Here is a 21,158-nt window from a genome sequence, read left to right on the forward strand (position 1 = left end):
ATAGATTTTAATTAAAAATGAAATGCAGTTGCATCTAAGCAACAAAAATGAATTTTCTACAAAATACTTGAATCATAAACTAAAACAGATGAATTTCCAACCTCAAAGTTGCACATTTAACCAAATAGTTGAACTTTCAAGCCAAAAATACAAATTTTCTACAAAACAGCGGAATTTTCGACAAAAATGTTAATTATCAACCGAAACAGATTAAGTTTTTACAAGGAAGTTGCATTTGAACCAAAAAATGTTTTTTTTTTTTAATTCAGGCAGTGTCAAATTTTTGACACTGTACACTATTTGTGACATCCGAAGTGAGTCCGAACCCTGTATTCTATTTATTTTATTATATTTTTCCACTTTTATCGTTTTTTTTTTTAGAAATTGCACTTCAGCAAGTGTCCCTGGCCTTACGCAGCGATGCGAATTACGAAGTCGGAAAAGCCATTCCGGACATGGGATGGCGGTTAAGGAAACATTATTACACCGTGAAAAACAGGCAAAATCCAAAACAGGAATTGCTTCTCGCCTGGGTGGAATTCGGGCCGGACAAACATTTGCAGGACAAGGACATGCAGGGTGTCTTTAAAAGTTTAAGCAGTCTGAAACACGCACACGTAGAAGGAATTGTTCACCAACACGTTACCGAAAACGGAGCCTTGACTATTCGAAACTTCCACGCAGATGGAACCTTGAGGGACATTTTGTGCAATTCGAAGCCCAAGCAGCCTTTTATTAAAAAGTACGGAAATCCGAAGCAGACAAAATCTTTACCTGTTGCGGATATTGCTACATATGCATATGAGGTCTGTTTCTCGATCGCTTACATTCGAGGGGGAACAACTCTGGTAATCCGCTGGACCATTCGATTATTCAAATTGTTAATCCGCAGGCCTCAGAGACCGGTCCCTATATTCCTTATTGTACCCTATATTCAGTTAAGCTCCCTAAAGTACCCAATTTGAAGATTTGGTCCCTATGGGTACCCTGTTTGAGTCAGGCACAAACTGTTCAAAAAATAAGGGCTGCCTATTTTGGAATTACCTTGCATTCCTTGAAATATTTCAGTTTATGTATAAAGGCTCCGAGAAACCAGGGGGGTGCTTCCACTGTACTGCCCAACGTAAAAAATGTGTCACGAGAGTTGAAAACGGCCGTGCGGCGGCGCTAGTAGTAACTTTGTTCTATAAAACCATGCAGTGCCATAGAAAAATTGCATACAAATTTAAAAATAAATATGAAAAACCCTTTAAAATAATTTTTTTTTGATAGTATAGCCAGGTATTAAATAAGACTTATGTACCTACTTATTATCTTTATAATATAAGAACAAGCTGCATAATAGAAATAATTCAAACATACAAATTGCATGGATATTCAGAACATATAAAATAATAAAAAAATAAATAACGAATACACAAATTAATGAAAAAAATTGCCGAAAATATATATTATTACCGAATTATGAAATTTCACATAACGAGAAGATTTTTAATTAACAGAAAATAAAATTCCGAATTTAAAAATATCCGAAACTAACATTCACCGACTTTGAGACTCGACTTACAAAATAAACGAATTATTAAATTCTCACAAATATTTCAATCCGCCAAATTTCGAACTGCTGAACATAGTGAATTGATTATTAATTTATGAGCTATTTATGAATTTATATATAAGGAAAACAATTCAATTAACCATAAATTAATAAGTTATTAATTATTTTAGGTAAACTTAAATTTTGGCAAATTAAAATTCCAGGAATACAAATATTTATAGAAATTTAACAATTTATTTATTTTATAATTTGGAAATTTTACAACTCAGTCAATTTATATTTTCGGCAATTTTTTCGCTAATTTGTGGTTTTGCTATTCATTTTTTTTTTCGTTATTTCGTATTAGTCCCGGAGTGTTTTCAAAGAGAAAAAATATTCGTTCATGGTGTTTCTTTAAGAGTGACATACAAATTTTAAAATATTTTAGCTTCGTTACAAAGTCTAATTGATTTTAAAAATATCAAATTATAAAAAAATAGTTCTTCATCACTATATTTAAAAGTGTTTAAATATCCGGAACTAACACAAAATAATGAAAAATGAATAACAAAATCATAAATTAGCAAAAAAAAAAATATTGCCGAATTATAAAATAAATAAATTTTGTAATTCCCATAAATATTTCTATTGCTGGAATTTAAGTCTGACGAAATTAAAAATTTGCCGAAAATATTTAATAAATTATTGAATAATTTTCATCATTTATAATCCTATTAATAGCTCATGAATTAATAATCAATTAACTATAATCAGCAGTTCTATAAATTTCGAGAATTGAAATGTTGGTGGGAATTTAATAATTCGTTGATTTTACAAGTCGTCTTGAAGTCGGTGAATTTTAGTTTCGGATATTTTTAAATTCGGGTTATGCCGCTTTTTCCTATATTAAACAAAAGAATACGTAAGTACATAAGTCTCATTTACTACATGATTCTAAACTATGAAGAAAAAATGATTTTAAAGGGTTTTTCCATATATTAATTATTTTAGGGAATTTTAATAGATTCCAACGACTTTTTTAATTAATTTAATTAATTTGAAGTGATTTTGAAGCTGTTGACATATTTTAGGATAAAGAATTTTCTAGAATTTCTGAAGATATGGAACAATTACATTTCCCCATGATTTCAGAAAATATCAACATAGAATATCCCGGAATTTTATAATATTTTAGTGCATTTTAAAGAATTTATTCATTAGAAGTGAGGTGTTTTGTAGAGTTTTAAAGATTTTAAGAGATTTTTAATTCTCTTGAATTTTATAAATTCACTGCAAGTTTTTTAATTCACCTGAATTTCTATAAATTTACGCTTTTCTACTTAATTCAATGGATAAAATTTTTTTTTAAATTCTAATTTAATTGGTCCTGGGGATCAATTGATAAACTGATTAAAGGATTTTAAATATTTTAACGTTTTTTTTTTTCAATTTCCTTGGCATTATCATGAGCTTTAAAAAATTTCTGAGAAGTGTAAAGGATTTAAAATAATTTGGATTATTTTAAAAGATTACAAAGACATTTTTAATTGATTTCAGTAATTTAATGGGATTTAAAAGAATTTTAAATCCTTGAGGGTATTGTAAAAGATTCTCAGGCATTTTCAAGTCCTTTCAACAGTTTCAAGAGCTTTCAAAAGATATCAAAGGATTCGAAATATTTTGAGAAATTTAAAAAGATTCTCAGACATGTTAATTTATTTCAGTAGTTTGAAGGCTTTCAAAGACTGAAATATTTTAAGGTATTTTAAAAGATTCCAAAGCATTATCAAGAGATTTAAGCAATTTCAAGGAATTTCCAGTGGTTTTAATAATTTTGAGGCATTTTAATATTTTAATGGATTTCAAAGAATTTTTCACCAGGCATGAGCGATTTCATAGGTTTTCGAAGATTTGAAGAGATTTTCAAATATTTTTTACAATTCATTCATAATTCGCCCTGAATTCTTATCAATTTATCCTAAATCCTTAAAGAAAAAAAATTGAATTCTAAATTCACTCAATTCTACCCAATACAATTAATTTTTCCATATTTTTGAACTGTTTTCAATTCACTTAATTGCTTTTTAAATTCAGGTTGATTTTAGTCACTTCTTGTGTTAGAAACTAGTAGGATTTCAAAGGTTTGAAAGGATTTGAAATTTTTCTTGGAATTCATCCTGAATTCTTTCAAATTCTTTGGAATTCTGTTGAATTTTTCTAAGCTTATTTCAAAGTTACTGAATACAATTAAGTTTTAAAAAAATTCAATTCATTTGACTTTTTAAAAATTCAATTTGTATTTTTATGAATTTCATTGAATTCTTTTCTTTGACCTCAAATTCCTCTAAATTCAATCCAGTTTTAGCGAAATCAATGAAATTTTTTATATTTTTTAAACGAAATCCAGAAGAAATATTATACCGGGAGATTTTCCTTATTTTATAATTTTCGCGTTTTGCATTTTTTGAAAGCTTCCAATTAGAAAGCATATACTACTTTTCAAAGGGTTTAGAATAATTAAACTTTCAAGATTCTGGAATTTTTAACGGGGAAAATTACAGTGGTATTTTTTGGCAGAAATCAAATTTTGTATTTAAAAAATCTATCCAGTCGTTTTTAATGTCACTTGGTACTACATGATATATTTTCATGATATGCTTATCTTCTTTAAAATTTCTGAAATTTTAATGTAAAATTATGTTTTTGAATGCGCAATTCTAAAACAGTTTAATCCTTGATGCCTTGAAACAAAACTTTTTCTTAAATTAATTTTGAAATTAATTCTTGGCGATTTTGAATTTTAAATGTCATAATATTGTAGTTTCAAATTCAAATAATTATTAAAAATTTGAGGACTATTCTGATATTAAATAATTCAAAATATCATATCAAAAGCTTTGATGGTTTTGAATTTAATAATTTTATATGTAAATATAAAGCAATTTCGCATTAAAAAAATTAAGGTTGTACAATTTCAAAAAATTGAATCATATTACTGCAATTCTGTTTTGTATGCTTTATTTTAATTTTCAATTTGATATATTAAAATTGTCCGCTTTTAGTTAGAGATTTAAACAAATAAATAATTTCAAATTGAAAAATAGTTGCTTGGAAAGTTTCCAGAAAGAATAATAATTAATTGATACATCAGTAAATTAATAATTTCGGTAATTTTAAATGTTTACAATTGTAGAGTTAAGAACTTACGTGTTAAGCGCTGAATTTTTAAGTTTTCCCTTTCATAGGTTTTAATTTTGCAATTAATATTGAATTGGTGACATTTTGGAAAGTATAATTAGCAATTTAAAAATGATACATTTTTAAGCTATTTAAATTTTTTAAACAATAGAAATTTTAATAGGTTTGAGTATAAAAAAGTTTTAATGTCAACATTTTTTGTGGTTAAATCTTTTTTTCTGTTTTAAATAAAGTTTGCATTCGCTTAAGTTTCAGTGTTCCAGAGTAGACATTCTTTCATCTTTAATGTTTCTCATTTTAAACCACTATTTATTTTGAAAGTTTTTCTCAGAATAATTCAATTAATTTTTTGATTTTAGAAAAATGGTTCTAATCAGCTTTAATGTTAAATTATAATTTTGTTATATATGAAACATTTAAAATTCTAGAATAACCAAACGGTTTGACTTTGAAAGATTCAATCATTTAGTTTTCAGTATTAAACTGTCAAAACTTTGTCGCTTTGAATTTAAAATTATTAAAATTCAAGTTTTCAATTTTTAATTTACAAAATAGTAATCTTAAAATATTTAATTATAACGTTTTGAAAATGTCCTATTTTTGACATTTTAATCTGAAATAATTCAATTTCGTAATTCTTTAATTCAAAATAAAATTAATTTTTAGCGTTTCGACTCAGAAATTTTGCGATTCATCTCTGTTTTCTAATTAAATTATCCACAAAATCATCAACATATATTTTTTTTATTTCAGAAGCTTTCAATTAAAAATGATTAATGATTGTTTTTGAAAAATATTTCAAACATAATGTTAAAAAATTGGTTTAATAATGGATTTTTAATTTTTCATATATTTTTATTTTAGGAAATAAAAATCCAGAGACGTAAACGCACGATTTGCGTGCGTGCATTTACTGCTAGTGCGTAATAAAACGAATGTCTGGATTTTCTTGTTTTTAGACACAACAATTTATTTATCCCACTTATTATTTAGATAAAAGTCAATCGGTTTGTTGCAAGAAGGTTTGCTGATGCTTATCGGTTTCCGCAATTGATTATATACGAGAAACACTGTGGGTTTCACAAAGATTTTCGCAAAGTTTTTCAGATAATTCATTGTAATTTACATAGGTAATCCAAATAGTTTTCGACTATTTTGTTAAAAATTTTCAAAACTTAATTTTATTATGTGACAATTTAATTTCTCCATTTTTGGTTCAAAATTGATTTTTTAGTTGAAAATTCTATTAATCTTTTTTAACTTCATTGTATTTCACTGTATTTTGTTGAAATTTCATTTTTCGGTAGAAAATCTTTTATAAAAATTCATTTTGTGCTTGGGAATAATGCATAATTTTAGTTAAAAATTCATTTTTTTATTGAAATTTGAGCTATTTAGTTAAAAATTTGTTCTTCTTTTTGTGTAAAGAATTAATTTTTTAAATTGAAAATATAACTCATTTTTGATCGAAAATTAATGTTTTAGATGAAAGTTTAACTATTTGGTTAAAAATGCCTTAATTTTTCTTAAAGTTCATCTCTTTCCGTAAAAAATTAATGTTGGTTAAAAATCCATATTTTGGTTGAAAATTCAGTTATGTGAATGACATTTAATATCATTCTGTTGTGGTTGATGTACCACCTATTGCATTTTTCGCTGAGAATTCATATATTTTGGTTAAAAACTCTACCATTTGGTTAAAAATTCAACAATGTTGTTTAAGTCCTTTTTTTTTGTTGAATATTTTTAATTTTAGTTGAAAATTCATCTCTGCTTGAAAATTTAACTATTTTGTTGAAAAATCGTTGTTTTTCATTGAAAATTTATTATTTAATTAAAGGTTTAACTATTCCAATTGAAGATTCATAATTTTAGACTAAAATTAATTTCTGATTTCAAATTTGACTAGTTTGTTGAAAATAAATGTTATTATTAACTTGAAAATTTAACACTTTCCTTTTAATCATTTTTTGGTTGAAGATTGTTCATTTTAATTGAAAATTCATCTCAGCTTGAAAATTGAACTACTTTGTTGGAAAATCGTTGTTTTTGGTTGAAAATTTATTTTTTAACTGAAAACTCAACTATTGCTCTTGAAGATTCATAATTTTAGATGAAAATTCATCTCTAGTTGAAAATTTAATTAGTTTCTTGAAAATACGTTTTATTTTTTTGGTTGAAAATTAATTTTCAACTGAAAACTTAGCTATTTTATTGTTTTGTGTTTGAAATAACATTTTTTTATGGAAAATTGAACTATTTGGTTAAAAGTTTATTTACTTAGTTGAAAATCAAACAGTTTTGTTAAAAAGTAATCCTTTCTCGTTGAAAATTTGCGTAATTCTCGTTTAGGGGGAGTAATGAACCATCATTTTATGTAATCTTATGCATTTTTAGGAGTTGTTCCCCACTCGCTTACCTTTCATCGATTGGTTTGATTAGAGTATTTAAAAAAAAGTGTTTTAACGAACTATGGTTTTCAGATCTTGGAAGCTCTGTCCTTTCTCCACGAAAAAGGATTGCCTTACGGACATTTACACACTGGAAATGTCCTTCTCTCGTTTTCAGGTGCCAAATTGTTGGATATTGAAAACGGGCTTCTAGGACTCCCTGCGTTTTATCGGCCTTATGTGGTTCAGAGGCGAAAACTCCACGCGACGGTAGGAATTTGATTTAATTATGTTGAAGATTTCGTATATTCAGGGCTCAGATACACGCTGCTATTGAATCTTTTTTTTTGGCGATGTCCCTATTTCTAAAAAATACACTATTTTCTCTTGATTGACCGTTAATACATCTATTTCAAAGAACTTCAAAAAATTGTTAACATTTTTACCCAAAGTGTGATATTTTTTAATCTAATGCAGATAATTATGTTTTTTTTCTTACTCTGATAGAATTTCTCATCCTCTTGAAAAATCTGGTGGAAAATTATAAAATGTTCTAAATTGATAAAATGGCTTCGGTTTTTCTACCCTGTGCTATTTTATGGTGTCGTAAAACAATAAAGAAGAGCATAATTTAACAGTTTCAAAAACGTCTGCATCAAAATTTTTCCTTTGCAGTGGTTATATTTTAAATAATCGATACTTTCTGAATTAATAAATTGACTTTGAATATTTTCAAAAAAACACTGCTATTTCGTAAATACCTATATTAGTTTAAAAACATTGTACACCTTTAAAACAAATTTTGACCATGTTTTGATAATTTGCGCTTTAGATTTTTAAAAATTCAAATACATATAACTTTGTTAAAAAAATTTGTTGTACAAGGCGGAAAGATACGTGTCGTCTTATTCCCTTCCATCAACAACCTATTTGAGTGGCAAATGATTCTTTGACTCGAGCAATTATTTAATAGTATTTTTAATTTAGCTATTATTCATTTTCTAAGCCTCGAAAAGTACGAGATTTTTGACTTTTTAATAAAAAATATTTTTAAACTGTACCATTTTAATTTGTAACGCTTATTGCTTAAACATTTTAAAGTCGAAAACTTCAGAAATTGAATAATTTCAAAAATTAAAAGTGAACAAAATAATATTTTAACTTAAAAGGCTTGTAATTGAACAACTTTAAAACAAGTAAGTTAAAAGTTTTACAATATTTTTATGTCAATGACTTAAGGGAATAAACAATGCGAAATAAAAATATGCATCTTTTATCAGTTATTTAAAAGTTTTCTGTTTCGAAAATAGTTCAAATTAGAAATCCGTCACAATTAATAAGAATTAAAATAGAACTGATTCGTTTTTGGGAAAGAATTAAATTTGAAGTAAACCCAACAGAAAATTTAAATTTGGCATCTTTGCAAGAAATTAAATTTACATTTAATATAATGCAATTTTAGAAGTTTAAAATATTAGAAAGAAATATTTCAAACGTTTATTAAGCCTCTAATTTAAGGATAATTTATTTTTAAGTAATTCAGAGTATTTAGATATTACCGGGATTAAGAAACACTTCAGAATTAAATTTATCTTGTTTGCAGTAAATTTATTATATTTTATTTGTGTTTAAAATTGCAAATAGTTCAGATCAGAAAAATAATATCAATATAGCACTTCCATGAATTAAGTTAAGAATTTACACATTAAATTCTCTTAGAAGTTCAAAATGCATGCATTTTTATGAGTATAAAAAAAACATTTCAGTGTTGAAATGTTGTCACAGGCTTATACTGCTTATACTGAGTATAATATTATTTAAAAACATTTCTCTGGCGAAATGTTGTCACAGGCTTATACTGCCCAATATGTCGAAGGCATTTTTTGGTTAGAGTTGGATTTTTATTTGATCATTTTGCACGGGGCTCTCCCGGTATATATCATCAGTCACGGACGCATTTTTATAATGCAATCAAGTGATCGGATGAGAGCAGTCTGCCCAGACATATTGGACAAAGCCTGGTTTGCACTCCATCATTGACGGACTGGGTTGCAGTCAAGTACACGATGGGGGGACCTACAGCTTAAGGTAGGTTCCGAACCACCAGAACCTCGGTAAAGGTACATTGAAAAATTTCCAGAGGTACCGGCTCAGGGATCGAACCCCGGACCTCTGAGGTGAAGTCCAAGTGTCTAGCCAACTGAGCCACCGAGGCTCTTATTATTATATATATAATATTATTATTAATATTATTATATTATTATAAGTATAATTTTATGGGATTTCTTGGCAATACTGTTTTGTTTAATTTTTATATCCCTTTTAACTAAAAAAAGGAATCAGTTCAATAATTAATTTAGTTTCAGCAAATATAATTTGCGAATGTATAAGATTTTATGCTAGAAAGAAAAAATTAAGATTAATACACATTGTTTAATATTTTTATGTATTTTTCTATACATATAGTGTTTTCCATATTATTAAAAATTGGAGTCCTTTATCTGAAAAATTTAATGTATATTTTGAAATAAATACATTTTTAGCAATTTAATGCGATTATGTCACTCATGCAAATTAGAAATAAAAATACTAGTCGATCCGAGGCCTGCGTGATTGATATTATAAACTTATTTTTTAAAAAACAGAGTAGACCAGGAATATAATGAGCCCAAGAAAGCTAGAAAAATGACAGTAAATTTATTTTTTGACCGGGAATTTTACACATTTTTAGAAAAAAATCTGTTCAAGCTTGATTTTTACAGTTTTTAAAAAAATAATTATGTTTTCAAGACTTAAATAATAATTAGTAGTGAAGCAAATGTGTACACCCGATTGAAACTTTATCAACTATTTTCAATTTAAAAATAACTTCAAAATAATATATTTATAATTATTATTTATTAGTTAACTTATTTATATGTATTAATTTATTATTAATTAATTATTAATTAATTATTGCATTCCAATCAGCAATTAGAAAATAAATATTTAAAACTAAAAAAATGTTTAAACGTTATAGTCTTAATTTTTATATTCGAAAAATTTTTGTTTGTAAGTAAAATTGTGGAATTTTGTTGTATAAATAAATATTGAACATATATTATTCCTATACAAAATTCAAGAAAGTACAAGAGATATTTCGAAGTTCTGAAAACATTCAAAATTAATATAAAATTTTTAATTATTTTAAATTATTTTAACGAAGTGTTTACGTATATCGACAAAATCCGACTATTTGAACCGAAATTTCGGTGCAAACAGCCCAAGATAGCCTAATTTAAAACCTAATATAGATTTTTCATTTTTGTAGATTTCGAACAAAAAATTTAGAAGTTTTGTAAGAATTGTGAAAGGCTTCAACAAAATTTTGAAAAACATTTTCTTAAGATTTCCAAGGAAAATAAAAAAATTAATTTATTTTGAAAAATTAATTTTAGGAAAACATTTTAAAAAATTTCCATAATTGTCACAAATGAATCTGGAATATTTTAAGGAAATATTTTTTATAAAATTTGGAAGCTTTTTAAGGATTTTAAAGCTATTTGAAACTAAAATAATTTAACTTCTAATTGAAGAAGTGTTCAGTTTATAAAAAAATTACATCGTTCAATTTTTTATGTTTCCAGCTTAAAATTGTGTCAAGTGATTTGCAGTTCAGTTTTGACTGTGAAAAAAGTTTGCAAACCAAGAATTTATTTCTTTGATTCAAACGGCCACCCAGAAAAAATCCGTGTCCTTATTTTGCTGCTGTTTGTCAAATATGCTACTATAGTGAATTTGAGCCCTGTATATTTTTAAAGAAATAAATGCTTAATTTTCACTGCATTTTTAACAGACTCAAGTAGATGTTTATGCATTTGGACACGTTCTGTATGAAATGGCCTTTGGAAGGCCCTTGTTAGAAGCCACCTGTTCAGATCTTTCTCACTGTGATTCAAGTCTAAAGAACCTGTTAGATGTAATTCTCTCTCCGGAGGCGTTGAAGCAAGATTTGCCGACAGTTCCTCATTTGATGGAGCATCCGTTTTTCGATACTGCAAGAAGAACTGCTAGGGCCAACGCTGGTGCCATAGAAAAGCCACATTTTAAGTTGAGCAGCCATCTCAAAGATGCTTTACTCGAAGCCTCGAACAAAGCGGAACAGCGACTCAGGGACGAGCAGAAGGTCGCTCGACACCAAAAGAGACTCGTCAAGGTCCAGGAGATGATGAGTTCCGAGGAGGAAATGAAGAAGCGCAAGCAGAAATTGGTAAGATAATTTTAATTCAGTTCTTGCTGGGGCCGTGTCTAAATTGCGTGCAATTTTTTCGGAATTATGAATTACAAACAGTTTAATTGAATCAAAAAAATTAGAATTTCCAAGAAAATAGTTGAATTTTCGACCAAGAAATATTTTTCAGCAAACAAAGAAAACAAACTTCATACAAAATCTTCCATTTTCAAGCCGAAAAGATGAGCTTCCTACCAAGCAGTTGAATTTTAACCAAAGAATTAAGTTGTAATAAATTAAATTAATGAAAAATTAGAAAGACGAATTCTAAACAAAATGCAAACATTTGTAACCAAAAAGTTTATTTTTTAATGAAAAAGAACACGTTTTCAATAAAATAGATGAACTTTTAAAAAAATAGTTACATTTCAAACCAGAAAGATTAATTTTCTACGAACAAAAAAGAGCAGCAAAAAAAGTTAAATTTTCTACTCAATTTTTTATTTTTCTAGCCAAAAGGGCAGATTGTATTAAATTAATTAAATAATAAACTGAAAAACAAAGATTCAATAAAATACATGCATTTTTAACCAAATAATTGAATCTTCTATTAAAATAGACAAATTTTCAGCAAAAAATATCGGATCATCTACAAAAAAGCGAATTTTCTGCAAAAAGTTGAATTTTCAAGCCAAAAAGAACTACTGAAATTGTTGACCAAAATCAATTAATATTTATTACATTATAATGTATTCATATAGATTCGAATATGAATTTTTAATAAAAAATTTAATACTTGATATTTCAACCATAAAATACTTTAATTAAAAAAAAAAAACAATTGAATTTAGCTTAAAGGACGAGTCTATAACAAAATACTTGAATCCTAAACTAATTCAATTTCTAATCAACATGAATAATTTTCTACAAAAAATACAAATTTTGAACAATATGCGTGAATTTCGAACTAAAAAATATAAATTTTCAATAGAAATGGAAGTTCAATTTTTAGTTAAAATTATCCTACAATCTAAAAATAGTTTAATTTTGTACTAAATTGTTACATTTTCGAATCGAATATACGAATTTTGAATATCTTTTAGGTAAACAAGATGAACATTTTTTAATTTTTAATGAAATAATTAATATTTTAACCAAATAATAAAATATCCAACTCAAAAGAATGAACTTTTAACCAAAAATAGTTGGATTTTCTTATTGGGTTCTATTAATTCAGTTTGTATTTAATTGGCAAAACGAGAAAAACAGAAAAGACTGTGAAGCCTACGATAAATAAATAGAATTGTGATAAATTATAGACTGAAGAGAATAGTTTAAATAAACATTGAAGTTTAATTTGAATACTTTTGAAATATTAGGTTCAAAAACTAGAAATTTTGCTTAGAAAATAAAGTTAATTTTCCATTGCACACTTTTTGATTTCGAACTATGAAACGTTTTAGGCCCTGGATGTATTAGAAAATTTCACGTTTGTAATACTAAATACTTATTGTTGTTAACACGTTTTATTTTTCAAAATTAATTTTAATAATGCTGCACGTTTATTTGATGAAGAGAGTTTATATTTCGTGTGTATGTTTGTTCCCTAAGTTTATAAAATCTTAGTAAGATACTAATATGATTAGGTGAATTGCACGTAACACTATTACAATTAACAATAAAATAACATATAATTTTTTTTATTTAATATACTAAACACTACAGTAGAAAAAAACATAATTTCTGCATAGCCCATTTACGGACTTGTGGTTCTAGCGCCCTTAAAAAATGTCTTATAAATCGTATTCTCTAGAAAAAAGAACAAAAGCTGGCCCAAGAACAACGTTCTAATCAGTTAGGAACGAATGGAACAAAGCAGGTGGTGAATGGAAAAAGTCCTGAGAGGTCTGATAGTCCAACCAGTACTTCAACAGCAACAAGTGTTGGCACCTTGACGCCTCCATCGCATGGTATGCCTTTTTAAAATACAAAAATTTAAAAATAATATTTTTTGACAGTATTATTTCTATTTAATCGCAATTTGAAAATGGCCAATTCCGTTTGTTTCGACAAGCTGGACACAAAAGTTGATGGCATACTCTTCGCTCGTTGATTTCACGTAGGTCATTGGATTTAACTAAAGGTTCCACTCATCACTTTTAAAGTAGTTGCGACCTCTGGAAATCGAGAGCACTTTTTAAGAAAAATGTACTTCTTCTCGATTTATTTTTTAGTGATTTAAGGTTTGCAATGCGAGTTAGATATTAATTAGAAAATTTCATCAGCTCATAAATATTTGAATTGTGAACAGCCCAGACTAAGTCCAGAATGTCTAGCGACTCGGGATCACCGGGAATTTTGCCACCAATTTTTGCACCTTGAAAAATACGGGAAAATGTCGGCAATTCTTGAACAGATCCGAGAAATCTGTAGTCATATATTTGAATAGAAATTTTCATTTTCCACTCAAAATTATTATTATTATTATTATTATTATTATTATTATTAAATTAGCAGCCAATCAGAAGATAAGAAATCTTTAAAATTTACTGACTAAATGTTTTAGTCACTAGAACATGGCGCAGACAACAAATTTGTCTACTAATCCCAGCATAAAACTCAAACGCTGAGCAATTTCTTCTGCTGTTTTTTTTTTGTTTTATATCTGCTGTTTTTTGATAGATAAATTGATTTTTCTAAACACGATATTTGGGAAAACTTTTTTTAAAAAATTTTTTCTAGCAAATATCCGATCGTATTATGGTTCTGCGTTTGAATTTGAAAATTTGGAATTTCAAACTTTTAAATTTGAATCTTAACAAAATTTAGTTCAAACGCTCAATAATTTAGATATACCTAACTTGGTAATTCTCAACATTATTCAATCGAACAATTGTAAATTAAATGACGTTAAACAACAAAATTTGTATTTAAAAATATTATGAATTAAACAGTTAAAAGATTTCTGAGTAAAAATATAAAAGCACATCATCATTTTCAGTGCTCTAAATCAAGGAATGAGAATCAATGCAATTTAAAATGTTGAAAATTATATAACTTTGAAGCAATTTCAAGTTAGAAACATTAAAAATTGGACATTTTGATAACGATTGTTTAAAATTAAACATTTAAAAAATTAAAAATTAAAATTTTTTAAAATTACAAATTAAATTACACATGCCAACATGGTTTTGTTGTTGGAAAATGGAGAGTCATTTCCGAAGTAATTTTTTACGTAGAATTCGAATCCGGGGTCAGAATTGGCCCATCATGTCAGGATTTAAAGATATTTGAGGTTATGTACCCAAAAAATGACGTTTTTGGCTACTTTTGAGGTTGTGAACAGAAGACAAAAAGTTTTTTGGGATTTTTTTCTTTAGCTGTACTATATAGTACTGCTCTTTCTCTTTAATTTGAGAGTCGCAGAGTTTAATTATTATTTTTGTTTACCAAGTTACGCCTATTTGAATTTACGAGATATATCCCATTATGTCTTGAGCATTTGCTTTAAATACTTCGAGGAAGACATTTCTTACTGTGTGTTTTCTCTTAAAAATTTGTACTTGGGGTGTTCGGGGTTGTTGAAGTCCTAAAAAATGTTGTGTCTTCTGTACATAACCTCAAAAGTTTCCAAAATCGCCATTTTTGGGTACATAACCTCAAATATCTTACAATCCTGACGTGATGGGCCAATTCTAACTCCGGATTCGGATTCTACTCAAAAAATTACTTCGGAAATTACCCTCCACTTTCCAACAAATAACATGACCCTACCGAAAGAAATCTCTGAGTTTTGTTTAGCGAAATAGCTTGGTCCATTTGAGTCTATAAACAAAGTCGATTTGAAACAAAATAGTCTCGGAGATAGTTTGAGAGATTTGGGTCATTTTCAAGATCCTTTTAGTGGTCGTTTTAAGAGTGGTGCGACGGTAATATAATGTTCCTTTTGTATTCGTCACGTACCGGGCGGGCAGAGTTATTTACAGTAGTTGGTCGTGGCTAATCCGCTTTCCCTTTTTAAATTTCTCTTCAAATTATTAACACTTTTTTTTAATTGATGAATATTTTCATTATACTTATTTATAATTATAACTTCTATACTGATATACAATTTTCTAGTGGAATTCAAAAATGTTGTCTGTTTTCTCGTATCTCATTCCATTTACGAGAAACGTTCTATTAATTCCAATTTTAAGCATTAACAAAAAAATTAGATATCTGAAGTCATCGAAACCCGTAGATTCCGAATTATTATGTTTTAGGCTGTTAACTATGAAATTAAAAAAAAATCTACTTCTACATTTTAATCCGAAAGCTTAACAAAGGACCCTTGAGTGTCCGCTACTCTCTTGAGATAGCTTCTCTGCTTGTTATTTATGATAGTATTGTTATTTCAATTTCAGAAAGGATATTTTAAAGCCTTCAGACCATTTAAACGAGCTTCCTGGACCTTTAAAAATATCTACCTGAGTGCTTGCGGAGAATTTCTCTAAGCTTCTTTGACCTAAAGAATTTTTAGTATATACTCAAAGATTCTTTTCGGCAGGGGACCCCATTATTTGCAGGCCTGTGCTATTCTTATTTTAAATCATTTTAAATCAATAATTATTCAATTGTTATTTATGCATGAAAACAAGTCACTTTCAAGTTGAAAATTCAAAAAAATGAAGAAATTAAAATTGTAACCTTCAAAGTTTACATTTAGCGCTCTGCAATTTTAACGATTCACGCCTTCCTATTTTAAGTAATTCAGTTTTAAATTGTTTAGTTTCGAATATTTGATTTATACTTGCTCATTTTTAATGAAAATTTAAATATTTTTTAATATCGAAGAAATATTATTTTTTTAATTTAAAAATTTCAATTTGTAGTGAGTTAAAAATTGAATATGCTAGACTGAAACAATATTATATAAATCTATTATGAATCTATTAATGGAAAAATTTTGAACTTAAAAATTTTAGAATAACGCCTTGTATACTGAATGATTTCATTATTGAAAAACTTTTTTAAATTGCATTTATATCATGCGGTATGAAATTTGCGACATTATAAATTATTAAATAGATTTGTCTTCTAAAAGTTCTTAAATTTTCCTTTCGAAAACTAAATTCACTTTCATTTTCCGGTTTGTCCCGATCTCAAAAGTTCCTGGTCATTTTTCGGTGCAGCGGTTACCATGTTTTAAAATTATTATTTTAAGGTAAAAAATAAGAATTCGAAAGGGTATTTATTTGTTTTGTCAAAATTTTAATTAGAATATTTTTTCAAATTTTGAATTTAACCAAAATGACGACTTTTCAACAAAATACTTGAAGCCTCACCTAAAACTGATCAATTTTACACCAAACGGTTCCATTTTTAGCCAAAAATATTTTCAACCCTAGAAGAGACAAATGTCCAACAAAATAGTGACATTGTCATCTATGGAAATGAATTTGTAACTAAAGTGGTGAATCTTCAATTAAAATTTTATTTATTAACAATATAAATTATTAAATAGATTTTTCTAAACAATTTTTTTAATTCCCGGTCAGAAATTAATTTCAACGTCATTTCCCGGTTTCAAAAAAATCATGGTCCTTTTCCGATCCAGCAGCTACCAAGTTTTAAAATTCTTAGTTTCAGGGTGAACAAATCAAAATTTAAAAGATCGAAAAAATGAATTTTATTAAGAATTCAGTGATTGGAGTTTATCCACACTGTGAAATTTCTTGGACCGTTAATATCATTAATGAGAGGATGTGTTTTATTCTGGTCATACGGTCCAATATAAATAAAAATGGATTCAGATGTCAATCTTTATTCGTCAATTTTAATTGATATAACCAACGTACGTTTTAACCTGGTTGCAGGTCTTCTTCAAGGTAATACATCACCTAATCTTTACAATTTTTATATTAAAATTCAAAACAAGACATTTCAATTGTGCTTTATTCCTTACAAAGGAGCATAATTTTGGAGTGAGCCCATTTTGCTAATTGTCAGAAATTAAAATATTTTTTTGTATACATAATTTGACATGTCCTTTTTTTAATATAAGACAACATATAAAAACTTTAAAATTTGAAGCCTCAAAATTAAAATAGGCTCCAAGTTAAATAATATGAACTACATTTTAAAATGTATGGCCAGAATAAAACACATTCGCTCATTAAAATGAATTTTATCAATAAACTGTTTTTATTGTTTTGTGAACATCAACATATTGATTTTTTCGGAGAAATTGTTAATTACAAGTTTTTTTTAAATTTTACCTTTTATTTATGTTAGTATTTATTTTAATAATCGTTACAATATTTTTAATCAACGCATATATGTTGAAAGTTTTTCCAATTAATTAAAAAATGTTTGTTATACTTTTTGTATCTTTCATTTTGATTGATCATTAATTTAAAAAATGAATATTTCATAATAACTATTTTTTCATTTTCAAAGAATCAATCATCTAATTTTGATAATAAAACAACATTTTTTTCTTAGTTTACCCATTTCCTTGGAATTCCCTTTTTTGATGCAAACTCCTGTTAAAAAACAAGAATCCAACGACCAAATTTGGACCACAACGAACAAAAAAAAAACAAAACAAAAATCCTTTTGTAATCAGAAAAAGAAATCGGACAAAAATAAAAAAAGAGGTAAGAAAATAAAAGAGAAGGAAGGGGATGTGGTTGGCTGCCTTCTCATTTTTCTTTTCTCTTTTTTATTTTTGTCGGAAAATTTAAATTTTGATTCCCTTTTTTCTTCTATTCTCAACAAACTTCCCCCCCTTTCCCTTTTCTCTTTTATTATACGATATTTGAAAATACAATATTTGAATGACGCGAAAAGTTCTTTGGAATTACTAAGTGCACCCATTATTGAATAATAATTAAAGCAATTATAGCACTTAAATTATTTATGAATAAATAAAACATGTTTCAAGTGCTGAACCATTAAAAATACTCTAAAAAAATTTGAAGCTGAAAAATTGTAAAGTATGTTGAAAATGTGAAAACTAGAAACAGAAGTTGTTATCCAATATAAAATTGGAACATATATAAAATATGTATTACTTTTAAATTAAGTATTAGAAGTGTTGGAAAATTAATATGTAAACTGTATATTTGGATGTACAAAAGAACTGTAACTAAATACTGGAAACTTTAGAATGGAATTGAAAACTGAAACTTTACTGAATACTTTAGTGTCTTTACCTCTGCGTGTTACCCGACGATTAGTCACGACAGAACTGATGTCTATAACAGCCCTCAGGCCCCTTTTGCCTATGGGCTAGAGAAGAGTACACGAGACTCTCTTCTTTTCACTCACTTTTGGCACTTTTGGATATCGCTAGAATCGTTGTAATTACAAAAAGGAGGCGAACACTCTTTAGTTAAAATATACGAAGTTAAATACCTAATTAAAAAACGGAATATTCCAAATCAATCAACTGCAATGTTAAAAGTTCTGACTTTAGCAATTTTTAATTTGTATTTAAGATCACTGAAGATTAGGGCGTAGTGAAAATGTTCAAATAAAAAATATTTCCTATTTGTTCAAAAATTATTAAGAATTTGTTATATTTACAGCTTTTACTAGAGAACAATAATAAAAAATTGAAAAATAAATGTTTCGCTCAATAACGATTTTTTTAAATATGCAGAAACATGTTTTTTTTTCTTCATTAAGTCATATGACCACATTAAAAAAAAGTTCAGTATGTTTAACCTGAAATTTGTTCAGCTTGAACCAAAGAAACATTTGATCATTTAGCTTTTTTTTAACTTTTGTCGTGATTTAAGATTTTTGGGATTTCATTTTTGTTTGCGATTTTAGAACGTTATAAACACCGGAAAAAATGTTTCACATTAATAAAAACTAATAACATGTATCTTTGGTTCATGCTGAAGAAGTTTCAGCTTCAAATCAACCCCAAAAATATTTTTTGTACATATTCGAAAAAATTCGAAATAAGGCAAATTTTTAAAAAAATTTTAAATATTGAATTGTTTACTTGTTTCGATTAATTTCAGAATTTTTACTTTACTCTACTGAAGATTGTAGTTTTAAATTTACATTGAAAGTAATAACAATAGTAAGGAAGAAATGACAAATCGGGGAAAGAAATTTTTAGGAGAACGATGTTAAACACACATAAATTCTTTAATGGCAGAACTTATTGAGAATTATTGAAAGATATAACATTTCTTATAAAAAGTTTGATTGTCCTTTTCGACATGTAAAAATAAGTGTTCAAAATTTTCCCTATTTTTCTTTTTCCTGATGAAATTACCCTATTTCCACTTTTTTTAACTTCTTTTGCGCTGTAGTCCCTGTAAACCGGCCCTCTTGGTACAATCTGACTAATCCTGAAAAAACAATATTAATTTTGTAAACTTTTCTACCATTTTGGAGTACTTTTTAAAACTAATAATGAGGTACGAATTTGAAACACGTATATATCACACACAAAAATCCGGAGAACTTTAATTTCGATTCGGTTATTTAAAAACGAAATTTCGTCAGGCAACCTGATTAGTCTGGGAGGTTTTTAATGCTTGGAATTTTTTTAAACAACAAATTTACGTATTTTAGTAGAAGAAGGGATATTTAAGGATTGATTTCGATTAAAGGTTCGTCAGAACTGCAAAACAACAAGGATCGATGTCCAGCTCCGCCACCGATGCCGACAGCGACATCTAGAAAAATTCTTCCTCCTGTAGCAGCGGCGTCATCAAATGAGCGTACAGCTCTGCTGGGCAGCATCTGTATGTTTGACAAGGATAAACTCCGCAAAGTTTCCAATGGCGTCCATTGACGTTAGGTAGATATTAAATGAAAGAATTAAATCTTTTAGCCTAGAACGCATTCCAAATTTAGAACGCAATGTTTCTCTCGCTGATATATCAGTCAAATGTTCTGTAATGATGGGGCAGATTACAGATATTTTTTATTCAAATCTTCCTAGAGCGTTTGTATTAATACTATTTCATAGTGACGATCAGAGGCGACTGGGATGGCAAGCGGTGACTGTTCTATATGATTTTTTAAAAATGATTCTAATGACTAGATATTGTCGATGTTAGATTCAAGATTCTTTGATGAGAGAAATTTTAAGACTGCTCGATTTTTGTATAGTGAGATGAACAATTTCTCTTGTTTCGTTCTTTTCATTGATTTGAACGAATTGCTGCGATTAATCTGAGTTGGCTTACAATATTAATGTATGTTTTTTGTTTCGTTTTCTTTTTTCGATGGGAGTACGATAGTTCAATATGTTGCCTGTGTGTGTAAAGTCTTAAGTTGTTATCCACGCTTCGTTTCTATAGCCTCCATGCGCGAATGTGCCAGTAATAGAAATTAATTCACCGCTGGATTTCGATAATTCAGAGGATATATTGTGCTCCTAGAAAAAGACTGCAATATTCTGATTAAATGCTTATAAAGTAGAAGTAAGTTGAAATGAAAAGCGGAGTTGAGAAATGGACTAATTATGTAATGTAGCTTTCAAAGTAAAATGTTTCAGAAGTCAGATTTCTAGACTTTGCGCCCTTTTTCTAGAAAATTTAGCCAGCGAAAGTTTGTGAGAAGCCTTTTTCCGAGATTATTCTTAAAATAACACATATCACTTTTTGCTACTGACACCCACAGATTCCTCTTAGTCCTGAGAGAGTAGACTATCTTAATTATTCAATCCAATTCATAGAATACATTTGTTGTAAATATATATGTACTCGTTAGTGGTGTCATTAATCATTCATGCATGGAGACGATAGAAGAGAATTTTTAAGTAATACGAGTTAAAGGAGTTTTGAGCAGATTAGATGAAGTCTGGAGAGAT

General features: G+C 27.7%; 1 protein-coding gene across 2 annotated transcripts in view; it reads left to right on the top strand.

Moving 5' to 3' along the window:
- Nucleotides 1-21,152, top strand: part of LOC117176155 (PX domain-containing protein kinase-like protein) — a 34,180-nt gene extending 13,028 nt beyond the window's left edge. The window contains exons 4-9 of one of the 2 annotated variants that reach the window (XM_033366241.1): nt 382-806; nt 7,219-7,395; nt 10,961-11,374; nt 13,149-13,305; nt 13,410-13,454; nt 19,951-20,070. In XM_033366241.1, coding sequence (XP_033222132.1) covers nt 382-806; nt 7,219-7,395; nt 10,961-11,374; nt 13,149-13,305; nt 13,410-13,426 — 1,190 coding nt within the window. In that variant the 3' untranslated portion in view covers nt 13,427-13,454; nt 19,951-20,070. Of the gene's footprint in view, nt 1-381; nt 807-7,218; nt 7,396-10,960; nt 11,375-13,148; nt 13,306-13,409; nt 13,455-19,950 lie in introns of both variants that reach the window. The other variant, XM_033366240.1, reaches the window with a different exon arrangement.
- The last annotated feature ends 6 nt before the right edge of the window (nt 21,153-21,158 follow it).

Source organism: Belonocnema kinseyi, chromosome 7, assembly GCF_010883055.1.
Source record: "Belonocnema kinseyi isolate 2016_QV_RU_SX_M_011 chromosome 7, B_treatae_v1, whole genome shotgun sequence".
Taxonomy (NCBI): Eukaryota; Metazoa; Arthropoda; class Insecta; order Hymenoptera; family Cynipidae; genus Belonocnema; species Belonocnema kinseyi.